Source organism: Oryzias melastigma, linkage group LG23 (genome assembly GCF_002922805.2).
Source record: "Oryzias melastigma strain HK-1 linkage group LG23, ASM292280v2, whole genome shotgun sequence".
Taxonomy (NCBI): Eukaryota; Metazoa; Chordata; class Actinopteri; order Beloniformes; family Adrianichthyidae; genus Oryzias; species Oryzias melastigma.
Window position 1 is genome coordinate 13,332,444 of NC_050534.1, and position 17,098 is coordinate 13,349,541.

The 17,098-nt window shown below is 35.4% G+C and overlaps 1 protein-coding gene across 1 annotated transcript in view; it reads left to right on the plus strand.

The window, feature by feature from the left end:
• Window positions 1-17,098, plus strand: part of exoc4 (exocyst complex component 4) — a 143,182-nt gene that overhangs the window by 84,235 nt on the left and 41,849 nt on the right. Inside the window, exons 12-13 of the mRNA XM_024287903.2 lie at window positions 1,458-1,560; window positions 2,220-2,336. Coding sequence (XP_024143671.1) covers window positions 1,458-1,560; window positions 2,220-2,336 — 220 coding nt within the window. The remainder of the gene's footprint in view (window positions 1-1,457; window positions 1,561-2,219; window positions 2,337-17,098) is intronic.

Genomic DNA, 17,098 nt, shown 5'->3' on the forward strand with positions numbered 1-17,098 from the left:
ACAGAAGAAAGAGTCTTGTTCCTCACAGCAGATGGCATTGTGGATAGACAAAGCCATTTTACTGCTCCGTCGCTGCAACATTACTCAAACGTTATCGCCCATGCCTACAAAAATCCATCTGTGTTCACAAAGTAACTTAAAGATCCATCATTTTGACACTTGTATTGAAACAATGACAATAATGACAGCTAGCAATAGATTTTAGAACAACATGACGCACATTTTATTAAGCAACTTTTTATCTTACATTGATTTCTGGAAAAGGAAGTTGTCAACAGTATTTTTTTGTACAGGCTTTACTGTGCCTTCTTCATATTTATACAGACGAACGCTGTAGGTTGCTCCTATGGTTTGGCAAGCTCTGCGTTTTTAATGAGGCCGCAGAAGAGTTTTTCCTACTTATCTTTCTGTTGTGGTACACTTTCAGTGGGAATCAATGAAGGATTTAGAATGGGTTTAGGTTCTTTGCTCACTCTTGTCTTTTACTCAGACACACTAGGATGCACACACACTGCAACACTCTGCTTTTGCTGACTAATTGGGTACAGATGTTTAGTAGTGTGATCTAGAAGCTCAGATTTTGTCCTTTTCTTTTCATTTTTGCATTTTGTCAGTCAGCTATTCCTGCATTGATCATATAGATCTTTATTTTTTTGCATACACTGCAACTTTAATTGCATTTTTACAAATAAATCCTTATTTGTGGCTGTAGTCCCTTTAAAAGTCGATTTTCTATCATCAGTTTTGCACAATTTTGAAAAAAAAAAAATCTTTCAATACTCCATGAAAGGGTTCTCTTTGGAAGTTTATATCGTATATTAAGTGTCTCCCAGGTCAAAGAATTCTTTTGTTAGAGGTTTGATTTATTTGTGCATTTATACGGACTGAGCGCTTGAGAAAGCACTTACTCTTGCATGGATTGCCCTGTGGTGTGTGTGAGACAAGGCCAGTGACCAGTGATCCACTGATAAATGATGTGCGTATGTGCCTCTGCAAACCCATACATAACTGTCTGACCCTATCTGATACAAGCAGACACCAGTGCTCGAGGGGAATATAGAAAGAAGACACTGTAGACCACAGATGTTTTGATTATTAATTTTTAATACAAACTTTAGTATATAGCAGTTTTTTAAATAGCTTTCTAACTATAATCTGTTGTGCATGCTGTTATTGTAACACATTTACAACCTCACAGATTAGAAGGTTTAAGTTCCTCCATAATGGATCTGTGCAGCTCCGCTGGAGCCATTAAGGTTTACTGCCTTGCTCAAAGACACCTTAAGAGACACTTATAGCTATCCAAATTGATCTCCTTCCTGTTGTAGCTCGGTCCACAGAGTGATGTTGATGGTTTCAGCCCCCCTGTTTGATTCTTCCCATGATAACCTCTCCCATGTTTATTAGCCAAACAGACTCGTCCTTATGTTTGTTTGTCGGAACTTTTTTCTCCACAGATTTATTCAGGAGATTGAGAAGAACATGGGGTCGGGTCAAGCCAAGCAGTGTCAGCTCCGAGCTTTCCTCACCTACTACATCAACGACCTCTTCCTCAATCAGGTTAGTCAAATGATTGTCTAATAAAGTACCTCCCACTATCTTACAGCCCCTCACAACCTAACTTTATTATCGAATCTATTCGTCCACAAATGGAGCAGAGCAAGGAGCTTGTAGCCTACCGATTGTAGCTTCTACGTCACAGCTACAAACTTTTTTTCAGCCTTTATTTGTCTCCCGTTTCACTATAATTTCAGTAAAGAAATACTCAGAAATGCAATTTTAAGCTAAATTTTTACTCGATATGTCCTCAATTATAAGAAATATGCCACATTAGCATGTTAAATATGATATACTGTGGTTTAAAATAATTTTAGCAAAATCTCCAAGATTTAGGTAATAAACAATTCAACAAGAACTTTCAAAGTAATCACAAAGAATTGATTTATATGACTTTTATTGGCAAGTACACAAATAAAACCCGTGAATATCTATATCGTAATAGTTTGTCACAATGTAAGTTTGCTCCACTAAACAAAAATTATATATTTAAAACAATTAAGTATAAAAAATTGTAAATATAGCCCATTTTGGAAACTTTATGTAAACTTTTTAATGGTATTCCACAAATCAGTCAAATTCACAAAGTTTGATGCACGTTTTGACTTGTGTTGCTATTATATTGCTGTTCAATAACACATTGTGTGTCTTTTATTTGTCAGGTGCGGACAGAGATCAACAAAGAAATTGAAGCAGTGAGTAAGATAGCTGACCCGCTGAAGATCCTCGCAAGTGCTGACACCATGAAGCTTCTCGGCGTGCAGAGACCTCTGCTGCAGGTCAGAAACATCAAACACATTGTTTACTTTCATACGTTGTTGAACTCAGTTTATTCATCTTCATAAAAATCTGTCATATTAGTTCATTTTTTATTTTTTCCCCCCAATAAACTTTTAAAACGTGTCTTTATACTGAAAGCTAAAGAGAGTATTATTGATGGACTGAACATTTATTTTTTAAAATTTTACTTCAATTTTCTCTTTTTTTGCCGTTTCTTTTTATTCAAAAGCAAGAAATCAAACAATTTTTAATCACAATGGTCGTCTTTTCGCCTTATGTAAAACACTTAAAGTTCCTGGTTTCTAGGCCCGGTTATAAGGGTTCTGTTGTTGTTTTCACAGACAAATTTACGCAACATCACACATGCTATACATTCATATGCATTTAGACATATCTATATCTGATACGCTTTTTGTTAAATTCAGAATATTTTACATTGCTTTATTTTAATATTCGTAACTTTGTATGTCCCTTACAAAATCTGTTCATGTGTGTGATGCGCTCCTCAGACGCACGTGTCTGGGAATACTCTGCTGCACGTTTGTTTCTGTTGCAGCTTTCCTGTCTGTCCCCTCACTGCAGAAGATTAGTGTTGGCAGTTTATTTCATACACAGTCTGTGGGCGTTTGGAGTTCACTGAGGGTTTGTTTACTGCTCTGGCCCCTCCTTGAGGACTTCAGCTTTTTTGCTAATTATGCTGCTGTGGCTAATGAGCCTGTTTCCACTGATAATGGAGGGAGTCATAAAGTATAGCTTTTGTTTGGGGATTTTTATATGTTTTAATTGGGCCCGACAACAGAAACCCTTTTTGCTTCCACTGGTGCAGATCACATTTTTGTATTCTTTTTATTTGACTTTTGTAGTAATCTAAACTGTTTGATACTGTGTTCTTAGTCACCAATTTGAGAGGCATCCCTCTGTTGATATTGTCACCAATATAACACCTTGTTTTTTCCTGAGGGGGTAAATTTACTTACCTGTCATGGGAACCTTTCAAAAAGTCTATAATCCAACGTGATCCGACATAAATAGGTGTTTAAATTTTAAATAATGTTATCACGCCAAGGGCAAAAGCTGTTGAGGATGTCAATCTATCCAGCTTATATCATTAAGATCTCAATCCGTTATGGGATCCTGATGTCTTCATGTCAACAGAATGGTTAATTGGCGTTAATTCTTGGCTTAGTTGAAGCTAAAGATTAATGCATCTTTTTAATTAAATAAATGCAAGAAAATTTAAAGCTATATAGTTTTAAGCAATACATGCAGTTATTATCTGGGATAGTCACACCACATTGTAAAAACCAGCATGCCAGTATAAGGAAGGGGGCTCTATAATGCTACACTACATTAAGCTCTCTCATGCAGCTCGGCTGCAGCCATACGCAGGAAAACCACAGGGGATGGCATTTTATTGAGGCATCTGCTCCATGCAGCCAATGACGCGCACACATGAATGTGTAAGAGGCTAAATTAAAGAGCGGTATTTGCATTTGTGTGTTGTGTCTTCTGAGATGAAAAATGAAATGTTCTGTAGCATGATGCATGCAGGTGTCAGCAGGCACACAGACCTGCCAGGGGGGCAACGGAGCAGAGTTTTAGGGTTTATTCGCACTCGACAGGTTGGTTTTATGACATCAGGAAACGGTTTGTGCAGAGACATTTTTCCAAAGCATTGTGGGTATTGCTTTGGTTTCTGAGTCATTAAAATAAAAAATATTTTTACTTTCTGGGTTGCAGAGACATTCAACTGTGTAGTATTAATTTGAGGCTAACTTGTACATTTTTAAGACTTTTTTTCATATTTGTTCAGTCCCACTAATAATATTTTTATGCAGAAGACATAGTGGTCTTATAATTATGAATATGCCATTTTTAGCCAAAATCCCCCAAAACTTGTGTCGTTTTTTTTAGGGCATAGTTTCTATAGAGCGGCAGAAGTTCATAAGAAATGTTCTTCTAAGTTGGAGTAAGCCCACCCCTATTTCCTGTCATCCATCTGTTTACCTTCCGCTAGCTTGCACCCCCAACCTAACATTACCTGTGCAACAAAAACAACGAACAATATTGGGGTTATCCAGCTCAAAACTGTAGTTTTGAGCCATTTTCCTCTTCTTAGCCAACTATAATGAGGAAAATGAGATGAACATGGATCTATCAGAATGGAGCAAAACTGTAGCATCTCACCTATAAACTTTTCCAATTTTGTTTTTTCATCTACTACTCAGTCAGAGTGATTAAAATACACAAAAATACAACTTTAAGCTTCATTTTCTTTAAAAATATTCTCCATTATTTAAATTTTTCCTTATGAAGGCAATGTGGAAAATCCTTATGCTAATTTCTATAACTTTGGGTAATAAAAACAATTGTTTTTCCTTTTGTAGGAACAAGACTTACATTAGTAGTCAATATTGACCTCTCTTATTGTCAGGTGTTTGAATGATTCGAATTCTAAACTACTTGTTAAATTCAAATTTGTGTTTATAATAATTAATACAATAAAAAATAAAAAAAAACATGACATCCCTGTTGGGAGCAAAGGTTGAGGATGTTCTGTAGTTGGTTGCTGCACAGCTAAAGAAACCTCCAATGGGATTTTTTTTTTTTTTTGCTACTTTATGATATTGTATGTTCTTATAAATAATATATTTACTAGGGGTGTGCCGAAATATTGATATTGCAATATATTGTTCTGTGATTGATTCTTGATGGGTTCTCACCAACTATTGATCTTTTATTTTTGTTGGAAGAGGCTGTAAAACGTTACATTTATCAACCTTTGGTGAGACGTTCCTTCGGAGGTCGATAGGGGACACATCAAGACTTTAAGGCTGTTTCAAGACTGGCTGTTACCGGCACCAGTGTGTCTGGCAGCTACTTGAATATTTACATTTTTGTTCTGTTGTTTACGACCATTTTGCACTAAGTGGTGGCACTGCTGTTCATGTTTACTATTGTTTAAACTGAACTCTATAGATAATTCCAGTTTAGTGTCAATTTGGTGTCAATTCTTGTCAAATACAGTATTACTGATTTCAAATATGTTACATAAAAGTATATATCGTTAAAGTGTCACAAAATAAGACACATTGTTTATTATGATTGTGTTAAAGCTAAAAAAAATTGGGACATATAACTTTAAAAACTTTAATTTGTTATTTTCAAAATGTTGCCTGTCATCACATTTAAAATTTTAATTGATAATTTACTCAACTCATTTTTTTTATTTTAACAGTGCTTTTGTTAATTGATCTAATGTTTCACTTTTTACAGTTTATAAATGTCTTAATCTTTTTTAAAAAGTGATACATTTTGCAAAACTAAAAATATTCTCAAGTGTCTCAAATAATTTAAATAACCATATTACCCTGTTAAGTTCTAAAATTATAATTTACTGACTTAAACTTTACTAAACTCATTAAAAGCGACGATTATTTGAAAAGTTGGTTCAAGTTTGTTAATATAAATAAGATGAGGGATAAATCTAATTCAAATGTGCCATTTCATTCTAATTCATTCTAAGCATTAAAACAGCTGCTCTGTTTGGGCCTTTTTTTACGTAATTGCTGTTTAATTTATTGGCAACAACAGAATAACAAAATAGATTTAATTTAACAGCTGTTTATATGCAAACACACAAGAGTTCATTTGTTCAAACCAAACTTTATTCATAAAAAAGTCGTTCTCAAACACTGCTCACCTCGAAGGACATTTAAGAAAAGTATTTGTTCAAATATTATATATATGCTTTTTATATTGCTGTCTTTACTTTAACAAAATATACTTAAATTTATCTTATGTTAGAAGGGTGTTGTAGTTTCTGTGCACTAATTACAGCTCTATATCCAAATAAGATTTCATAAATCAAATTTTAACCAGAGTTTGGTTTTATTTATTTTAGTTTACAAAAAGACAATTAAAGAGTCATATGATGCGCTTTCTTTTCTGAGATGATACAAGATCCAAAGTTCTACCAATAGCTTTAGTTTTTAATAGTTTTATTTTAAATGTGTAGCTATTAATGGTTACAGCAAAGCTTTTGATGATCGTATTAATTTTTTATTAATATTATTCTATAGAAATAAGTGGTAAATTTACCAAATAAAAGACCTTTATCACTGTGCAGTACATACTGAATATTTATCACTGTACCAATACCTTTACTAGTGGACACATGGCATTAAATACATTTTTTATTAACTGTCTGACCTTTAGTCTGTGATATTTCCTCAACAGAAATGGAGAAAGTGACTTTGTGGAAACACTACACAAGTGTCAGGCTGAATACTCCACTTAATGTTTGTCTAAACTGGCTTTTATAATAAATGCATGTGCATGCTGTACTTATGGGTCAGTTGATAATAATGATAAAGGCGGTGATTTAGTATCCGTGTGGCAGCAGGGATGTCAAATCCTGCCCTTTTATTTCATTTATATGTAATACACGCTATTGGTATTAATATGAGCTGCTCACTATTTATATATCCTGTCCAGTAAAAGATAGAAGTCAGCGGGGGTGCTATAGAACTTAGTAAAGAAGGTCAGTGTCCAATCATGCGTCTGAGATAGCACTACCTATACTGATAAGTTCCAGAAGCGGCAGAAGTGTAAAAGACAAGTATAATGTACAGGAACCGTAAAGGTCTGCCCTATTTTGCTCCTGTTTTTCATAAATCTAATCCAGTGTGACCAAAAGTATTCCTGCCCCCCCAATCTACACAGTCACAGTCATACACATGCTGTTTTGCCTAGTCGTGTGATGCTATCTGTCCAGCTTTGTGCTGCCTCTGATTGATTCATTTAATTAGAGCTGGATCAAGGGAAAGGCGTGGGGAGATGGGGAATAGAACACAGGAATAAAGCAGGATAGGGAGGGGATAGTCACTCTACTGGTTAACTCAGGAGATTGGCTCCATTAATCTTGGCCGAACCTGCACACATGTTAACTTTGTGACACACTAACATACAAGCATGTTTACACACGAAAACTCCAATAAAAATTGTGTTTTGGATGTTCCTGTTGCGTTTATATAGGGATTCAATTTGCATTCCTGAGTATTTATTTATTAAAATTGGTTTGAATCAGGAAAAGATGAAAAAATTGAAAAAAACTTGTAGTTGTGACTAAAGACCCACAAAGGCTATTCTGATGCAGCCATGTGTAGACGACTAGATCTATGTACGTCTTCGTTTGCCTAATCCGAGCTAACATCTTTGTTGCACTGGTAATGTTAGGTTGGGGTTGTGAGGGGCTATAAGCTAGTTGGAAAGAGTGTAAAAAAAAAGGATGATGGGAAATTAAGTTGTTTTAAGGAACTACTGCCGCTCTGCAGTAACTGTCCTTAAATAACCATAATTGAAAAATCACTGAGAACTCCTTTACAAAAGATGATAGGAGTGGGACTTTAAAGGGTAACCACACAGTAAATCAACTTTTTCTGGTCTGTTAACCTCTATAATTGGGGCTTTAAAAGTGTTGCCACATTTAAGACAATTTAAAATAAACTTGTTTAATTTCTGAAATTATAATCTAAAACCATCTGCCCCCTACAGGTTGAAACAAGGTGTTATAGTTGAATTTTGTGATTGGTCAACATCATTTCAGGAGTTTCGTATCGTCGTATTGCTCCAGTATAAAAGCCCCGCCCATCTTTGAATCTGTAACAGTTGGTCGTTATTGTGTTGGATCGTAGGTGTATTGCCTTAGGTCATCAAAAATCTAGTGACTTGCAGAACTTTCCAGTGGACTTGGAAGTTAGGCAACAGTGTTTAAGTCCAATTGGCATTGAATCTAGCAAACTCCTTTTTGGCATTTTAGAAATCTGGGCTGCAAGTGGAGTCAGCCAGACCTGACCTGTTGTGTTACCCTTTTTTTTCCCTTTTTGGCCAAAAACGGCGTAATCATAACTGAAAAACCACTGGGAACACTTTAAGGAGACATACCAGTGCATAAAGACAATCCCTTTTTTTTAACCTTTGTTCACTAAAAACCGAATCAAATCCACAATTATAACGTTTTCTTCTCTCTTTACTGCTAAACATTTAGCTGCTTCTTGTGTTGTCATAGAAAATCTCCTAATTGGTCCTGTTGTGATGCCATATTAGTGTCCCTGTTTCCAGGTGTGCGCCAATTATCTTGTTTTGTTTTTTTTATTATTCAACTATAACTTATTCTTGAGCCAACGGATGTAATTCGCTCACTTTGTTGCAAGAGTTTGCTACATTGCAGAGGTTTTCAGCTGCCACTGTCCTACTAATGATGTTGACCTTTTCAAATGCATATTCACATGTAGCTTTCGTGGAAGACGAGAAGACACGGGCATCACATGTTAATTGTGCATCCGCACACACTTCCTCCCCCAATGACTGTAATGACACTGACCTTTTGATTTGTGATGATGTGTGTCTGCAGTGTTTGTTTGCGGATGGGGAGGGGGGGAAATTGATCAGCGTTTGTTGATTGGCTTTCTGGCCTCTCTCACCTTGAAACACAAACACATGCAGGCGTACGTTGAGAAGATGGAGGTGGCTTGTTCTTCATAAAAAGACACTTTCATCCCCCCCCCCAACTACCAACGGCAAACACAGCAATCACAACACAATATACCTGTTAGCTCCATCTACCAGGCCGGTGATTGGGAGAAAAATAGCCGGAAATAGAGTAATTGAGAAGATGATGTCCACTCAAGGGGATCAGACATACAACAGCTGCTCTTGCAGAGATTAACAGCAATCGTGAGAAAATTTACTTTATGTTTGACCACGAGTGGGGAAACTTTTTGACATGGGCCACAAAATCCTCGTTTTCACCGATCGGTATGGCCCGGTATTTGGTACGGTCTGGTTTAGAATGGATGGTTTAGAAGACAGCAGACAGCAAAGAGGAATGCAGCCTCTTTCTTGATGCTTTCTTTTGTCATAATGACCTTCTGCCAATCAACAGTTTCAAAAGTAACCCTGCACTAAACTGTCCGTTCCATTTTTCTATGGATCTACAACCAACAGCGGTCCAAAAGTGGCACGGTTCGGTCCAGCTTAATGGGTAGATTTTATTATAGAAACGCTCTAAAAACCAGACTGGACCGTTCTATAACTTACCCCTCAATGGAAACAAGGCAAAGAATTCTAAAACTAGACAGAAGGGCTGGAGCTTGGAGTATTTTAGCAATTATCTTAATTATAGAAATAAATTACATTGGATATGGTCAAAATCATGTTTTAATTTTGATTTAAAAATAATATTGAATTTTATTTAAGGTTTAGGTTGATTTATTGTGGAATAATATTCCTGTTTGTTTTTATGTTAAAAAGTTACTTTTTTACATTTTTTTTTTTAAATTTCAGCCCTTGACCTAAGTTTTAGATTTTGGCCCCCTGTGTATTGAGTTTGACACCCCTGCAATTGACTTTTTTCATGGTGACTTTAGAAAAAAATTGCAATATCGCCACTACTGTCTAAAGTAAAGTGAGTTTTGGTTTACGGGTTTAGACCCGCAAAGTTTACATCCCAGCGCTGTTTAACGCAATTTTACGTAAGTAACAAAAGGTAACCTTACCAATTGTAACGGAAAATTGTACAATATTTATTTTATAAATGACCTACCTAACTGTATTTTCATGTCGTCTCTTAGATCGTTCACAAATAAAATACAAATTTAAATAAAAATGTTTTACAATAAAAAAAATCAATCATTTAAAAAAAAATTGACCTGGCTCAATATAAACTGAACTATTTTTTTCTTCTCTAAGAAAAGCACGTTGTTGCTAGGTTTTTCAGAGCTGTCATTGTACACCTATTGTTATCCTATATATACATATATATATATATATAGAGAGAGAGAGAGAGAGAGGAATTCATATGTTATTCTTACGCTAAATGCAACACTAATCCTGATTTGACAGTGTTTTGTTTTTTTTCATTTTCATATATATTTTTCTCATCCCTAAAACCTGTTTTGGTTCTGCCTCTTTCCTCACTGCTTGAGGTCTAACTGCCTGTTACCACCTACCGTCGTCTGGTTATCTCGCACCAAACACATGTACTCCTGAGGCTCACACCCAGTTCCCCTGGGCCCACAACCTGCCTGAACATGGAAATGTTCCTGTTTTCAAATGTGATGGAGCTCATCTTTCTTTTCATTTTTTTTATATTCACATCAACTATGGTTCTGTGGTAATACAGCTCTAAATATATAAATGTGTTTTTTTGTATATCCTTTCTGAATAAAGGGAGACTCCGTTGAAACGAGAAAAGAATTCAACGTTAGCAGCTACACCCAAAGGCAGCACAGGTTTCCTTCACGCAACAGTCAGTCTGTGTATTAAAAGAGACAATCTGTGATTTTTGAGTGTTGGTTAGAGGGTGAAAAGTTGAAATGTCAGCTGTATGACAAACATAGCCTTTGGTTTAAAGGGAATGTAGTTTTTGGCTGTGGGTGCCTGATAAAAGTTAGAGCTTATTTTCAAAGCAAGTTAGTGTTTTGAGTTTACAAAAGCCAGTCTTGTCTGTGTGGCTGTGAGCACATTTGTATGCGTGTGTTTTTGAGCTATTGCATCAACCACAAATGCAGCTAATGGGGCACAAAAAGGATTGTATGCCCCCCACAGAACAAATTAACTTCACTAAATTACAGCTTTTCTCTCAGCCCTTCATACAAACTTTCAGTCGCTGTCAATGACAAAGATAATTTAAAAGAAAACCTAAACTTTCTTTGAATTCACTGCTCCACGTGTTTTTTTTATTTGGTGTCTGACATCAGATGATTTTAATTTTTAATGTAATTTTAGCTCTGGTATTGCTCAATAAAATAATTCAAAAACATTTTCCTTAAAAATATATCTTTTTTGGCATTCAATCACATTATTGCTATTTGAAGGGTCCTTAGGCCTTAGTCACAGCTGCCTTTATGGGTGGAGATGGACCGTTTGCAGGCAGACCTGCATAGGCTACACATTCTCACTCCCAACTTTTATTAACAAGCTATGGATGTATGGTTCAGACCCCATCCGCGTCACTTTTTGTCATTTTGGGTGTCGTTTTATGATGTGCTGAGTTCACCTATTAAATCATGGGTCCCCAACTAGCATGTAGCTGAAATATTAGCTAAACTCCAAAATAGCCTAAAAAAAAAAAATCCTAAATCAGCCAAAACAGCTAGCATGTAGCTGAAATATTAGCTAAAATCCAAATAGCCTAAAAAATAAAAAAAATAAAAATCCTAAATCAGCCAAAATAGCTAGCATGTAGCGGAAATATTAGCTAAACTCCAAAATAGCCTTAAAGAAATAAAAAAATAAAAATCCTAAATTAGCCAGAATAGCTAGCATGTAGCTGAAATATTAGCTAAACTCCAAAGTAGCCTAAAAAACAGAAAAAAAAAATCCTAAATTAGCAAAATTAGCTAGCATGTAGCTCAAAATTATCTAAACTCCAAAATAGCTAAATAAATGAAAAAAAAAATCCTAAATTAGCCAAAAGAGCTAGCATGTAGCTGAAATATTAGCTAAACTCCAAAATAGCCTAAAAAACCTTAGTAAATGCCAAAATAATCCAAAAAGCTAGCAGAATGCCATTATAACTTTCAACTTTACAACACTCTGACTACATATAGTATAACGTAATGACTAATTGACTATTAAATTAGTCATCGATTATTTGAATAATCGATGAATCGTCGATTAATCGTGGCAGCCCCAGTTGTGAGCCAGACTCCCTACACAAGGAAGACCCGCTGCAGACGAACCGATGTGAACCAAATCAGCTGTCAATATAACCCAAGTACTACTGTATCTATGTATACTTGACTATGTTGAAAGAAGTCGAAAGAAATATTGTTTTTTAAAAGTTATAAAGCCTATTTCTATTTTCAGTTGTGTCAAACATGACAAAGTGATCCCTCTGTTGTGTTTTTTAAATTATTATATTCATATTGGCATCTAAAACAAGATGTGAAAGGATGCTTTAAAGGAATAAAAAAAATAGTACATTTGCAATGTGTTTTGACTAAATTATATTAAAATGACTTCAATGCCTAAGGAAATTGTTTGTAGTTGTATACCTCCTTTTAGTGCTTCATCATCTAAAAGAAATTGTGTGCTTAAAAAAAAAAAAAAAAAAAACTCTATTATGTCCACCCAGAGGCCGTGCACATAAATTTGTTTTATGGCCTGTGTACTTTGACAGCATTACCATCAAGGATGACTTCCATTATTTCACTTCCTCATGCTTGTAATGATCATTTAATGATCATGTACAAGCTCAATGCAGTATAGAATTTAGTTTCTTAATGCAGCCTGAAAATAGCTCATGATAATGACTGTACGTTGCCATTGGTCACATTAAAACTATCTCATTTGATAAGAAACTTTTTGAAAATGTGATAAATTTGTGTTGTTTTAGTTTTGGTGTTTAAAGCTTAAAGTTAAAGTCCCATTAGTTGTCATAAAAGATTGTTTTATTTTTTCCCCCACTTTTTAGCCATTCCATGAGGGATTTAATTTTTAATGTGATTGGATTTAAAACCACAAATTCACACTTGGACTTAATTAGGTGCGAATATAATGCTTTTTAAAAGAAATAAATAACAAAATATTAGTTAAATGCCAAAATAGCCTAAACAACTGAAAAAATCAGAAATTAGCCAAAATAGCTAGCATGTAGCTGAAATATTAGCTAAACTCCAAATTAGACAAAAAACGGAAAATAGTCTTAAATTGGCCAAAATAGCTAGCATGTAGCTGAAATATTAGCTAAACTCTAAATTAGTCTAAAAAAATAAAAAAAAATCCTAAATTAGCCAAAATGGCTAACATGTAACTGAAATATTAGCTAAACTCCAAAGTAGCTTAAAAAACTGAAACATATTCCTAATTTAACAAATTAGCTAGCATGTAGCTTAAAATTATCTAAACTTCAAAATATCCTAAAAAAAATCCTAAATTAGCCAAAAGAGCTAGCATGTAGCTGAAAATTAGCTAAACTCCAAATTAGACCAAAAAAAAAAACGGAAAATATTAGAGAATTTTCTGTTTTTAAAATGATTAAATTTCAAGTCCTCTCTGATATGAACTCAAAATGTTACTTGAAAAACACTTTGAAATATTTGTCAGAGGAAATTATAAATTGTATATTTTTAAGGATGATGTCTGAGCATTTCTTAATTTCATTTAAGCTTTTTTTATTTTATTTTAGTCATGCTGACACTGTTACAGAGAAGTTACCTGATTGCATTTAAGACAAAACAAAGTCCATAAAAGTGCATTGAACTGAACAGATAGAATATAATGTTATTATGCTGAACCACTTCTTTCCTAATACATTAACAACAATAAAAGTGAAATCAGAAAATGGGACAAAAGTTTGGAACTCTTTTATTTCACTTATAATTTTATAAGAAAACTAAAAACAAAAGATTCACTCTCTGCGCTTAAAACTAGTAAAAATAATAATATTGCTAGAAAATTAAAAAGGTGAACAGTTTGAACCGTTTTGAGTTGAAACCGCTTTGTTTTCCTGACATTAGAACCGACTCAAAGAAAAACGTTTCGTGGTTGGCTAGGCCCAATCATGTGGGCTGTCCGGTTTGTGTCCAGGGAGGTTTTGGAGAAAGGGGTCCACACTGACGATGATGAATGATCTGTCATGACGATGTCCTACACATGCCCAGTTTCTCTTTACCCAGGAGAGGGACATTCTGTATGAGTGAAGAGTGGAAGGCAGAGGTTATCTCTGCATGTATTCTTGGCGTGGTGTGGGCCAGCGCAGATGTGAGCAAACACTGCTGAGTGTGTGTTATTTTGGCAACCCATGGTTGAGCGTGTGAATGGCAGGGCAGAGGCATTACACGTGTCAGCGGTTTGAGGTCAGGGTGTGAGTGAAATGGCAGGGAGCGCGGGGTTAAACACTTTAACCTCTGCGAAATCTGGATGGGCACCCCACTATTTTAATGGGAAAAATCCATGATCCATTTCCGAGTCAAACCTGAGGCCCTCCTGTCCTGACAAACAACCTCAATAACAGATGGAAATCTCTGGAAGCTGTCACACTTTTGCCAAAGCATTTTGAATTAAGTTATTTTTTTATAAAGATTTGACATATTAAAGTAGCTATATTAATTGTTTTCATGTACTCTCATTGAAATGGTTGTTGTGCTTGGTATTTAAGTCACATTTATCACAGACTCACTGCAGGTGCTATGGTGATGTAAATGCATTAAGAGGATTTCTTTTTTTTTTTTTTTTTTTTTTTCTTCACAAGCCACCACTTTTCAATCATTAAACCATCACAGCTGTGGTTTTATTACAAAAATAGCAATACATCTTTACAAAATGTAGCCTGGATATCAAGTTCAACCAATACATTTTCCGACTAAAAGAAGAATCTTGAAAGTAGACTTTAGGGTGCTTTTCCACTTGATTCCACATCATGTTGACCTTTAAGCTGGAAACATTAGAAAGACAGGAGCAAAGATGGAAAAGTCTCGACGACACTCGTATGTAACAGTCAAGGAAGATAGAGGAGACATAGCAGGACTTGCTTTTCACAGCACTCCTGCTCTCTCCGTCTTAGCCCTCCCTTTCTCAATCTGTCCCTTGATTGCTTTTTAATGATTGCTTCTGCGTAAGACGAATGGCTGTGTTAAATGAGCAAATTAGACGAGGGAGCTGAGTGCAAGAGCATTTGTTAGAGCAAGAGTAATGGATCGGGTATTCATTGTTTACTCTTCTCCATGCACCGGCTTTGCCTGCTATTCAGTATTAGAACATCATACAGTTGAGGACAAGATTTATTTAATTGTTGCAGATTTTTTTTTTTATGTCCAAAGCATATTACTATAAAACTGATCTTTTTAGGATGTATTTGATAAGGTAGAAATTAAATGCAGAATACACATTTTTTTCATATTCTATGGCACTTTTATGTTTTTATGTTCTCAAATTTAAAATATTTGTATTTTTGGTTTAGCCTCCTAAAATATTGTATGCAGTTGAATGCACAACTTAATTTTTAACATCAAAACTGTTTTGACATACCGTTTTTATATTATTTGTAATTAAAAAGTGAAACTATTTTTTACATTTTTTGTTTTTGTTGTTTTTATGTACAGCACTTTGAGCTGCCTCAGGGAATTAAAAGCAATTTATAAATAAAGTTTGATTGATTGATTTAATTCCAGTGGTTTTTGAATTATTATTATGTATTAGCAATCAAAAATCATGTGGCATTTCTGAGATATATTGTCTGCAGTGCGGCAGGAGTTCATTCAAAACTCTCATCTGGGTTGTGGGCGGGACTATTGTTTACACTCTCTCCCGCTAGCTTATATAAAGTTACAACCCCAAGCTAACATTAGCGTAGCCAAAAAAAAAAAACAAAAAAACAAAAAAGAAGTTGATCAATATCAGAGCTATCTTGCCGTACAACTTCGAGCCAGATAGTAGTTTAGATGAGGAAAATGAAGAAGTTAATGGATCCATTTGTCTCAAGCTTTTCAACACTGTGGTTTTTAATCTGCTCATGATCCAATACAATTTGAATAAAGAAATACTGTATTTTCTGGACTATTAAGTGCACCTATATATATGCAGAATCCGCTCTATTTAAAGAAAGAAAAAAAAAGATGTACAAGCCGCACTGAACTGTAAGCAGCAGATATCTGTGTTTAAAAATGTTAATTTTTACTGCATGTACAGGACGATTTTGTACTGCAAATGTACATGTATGTATCTGAACAGATTCTTTTCAAACTGTGCCACCTGCTTTCTGTGTGTTCACCCAGTCCTCCAGGACATGTTCAAGTTCAGGCCACCTGCTTTTATGTCCTCTGAAAGCTTTTCTCGACTTTTGGCATTGTATGAGCTCTTCCCGCTTTTGCCTCCAGCGTCTCACCATAGATTTATTGACGCAAAGCTTGCATGCAGCGGCGTGGTTTCCTTCCAAGATAGCAAACCCGATTGCCTTCAACTTAAAACTCGCATCATACAAACTTCTGTTTTCATGATGAAGAGGCGAGGATTTGAAAATATTTACCAATTAGGTATTTGTCATGCGTTTTCTCTCTGCTAAAGAAAAAGTAGCATAGGCTATTCTTTGCATTGATTTTTCGTCTATCTTATTTTTATTCGATTTCCGTTTAGAGCGCCCCTAGTGGTGGAAGAAAAATCCTCAGAATAGCCGCACTTTTGGATGAGCCTAATTCAAAACCTAGGAAAAAAGTAGCGGCTTATATTCCAGAAACTACAGTACTCAAAAACGTGTTTTTAATCTTAAAATATTTTATACATGTCCTCCAATATTAGAAAAATGCTCCAATAACGTGTTAAAAACACCAAATTGCTGCTGCAGCAGCTTTAACTACATAAACAGCCAACTCTCCTGCAGGGTTTGTGTAATTTTTCCATCCTGGCAGGCTGACAGGGAGTCAGGCATGGACAGTAAAGACTGCTCCCTTGGCAGAGACAAGGCCTTGGTTAGCACTCCATGAGTATGGGCACCGCTATGGATCATTACGTCTCTCAGTGGAGCTGCTGTTGTTGTGCGGCTGTGTATGTGCTTACTTGTCTCCCTGTGACAGAATGAGTAAAGGAAAAACTGCAACAGGGGTGGAGCAATTAATATTCATATAATTGCATCACGTCAACAGTACCTTCTGATTTTTTTGATCAGTTACAGTCACTGCTGCCCCCTTCAGTTTAAGAGGCCAAGTCTTTCCAGTCAATAAGTAGCTTTGAATCTTTTTGGAAAAAATATTGAGGAAAA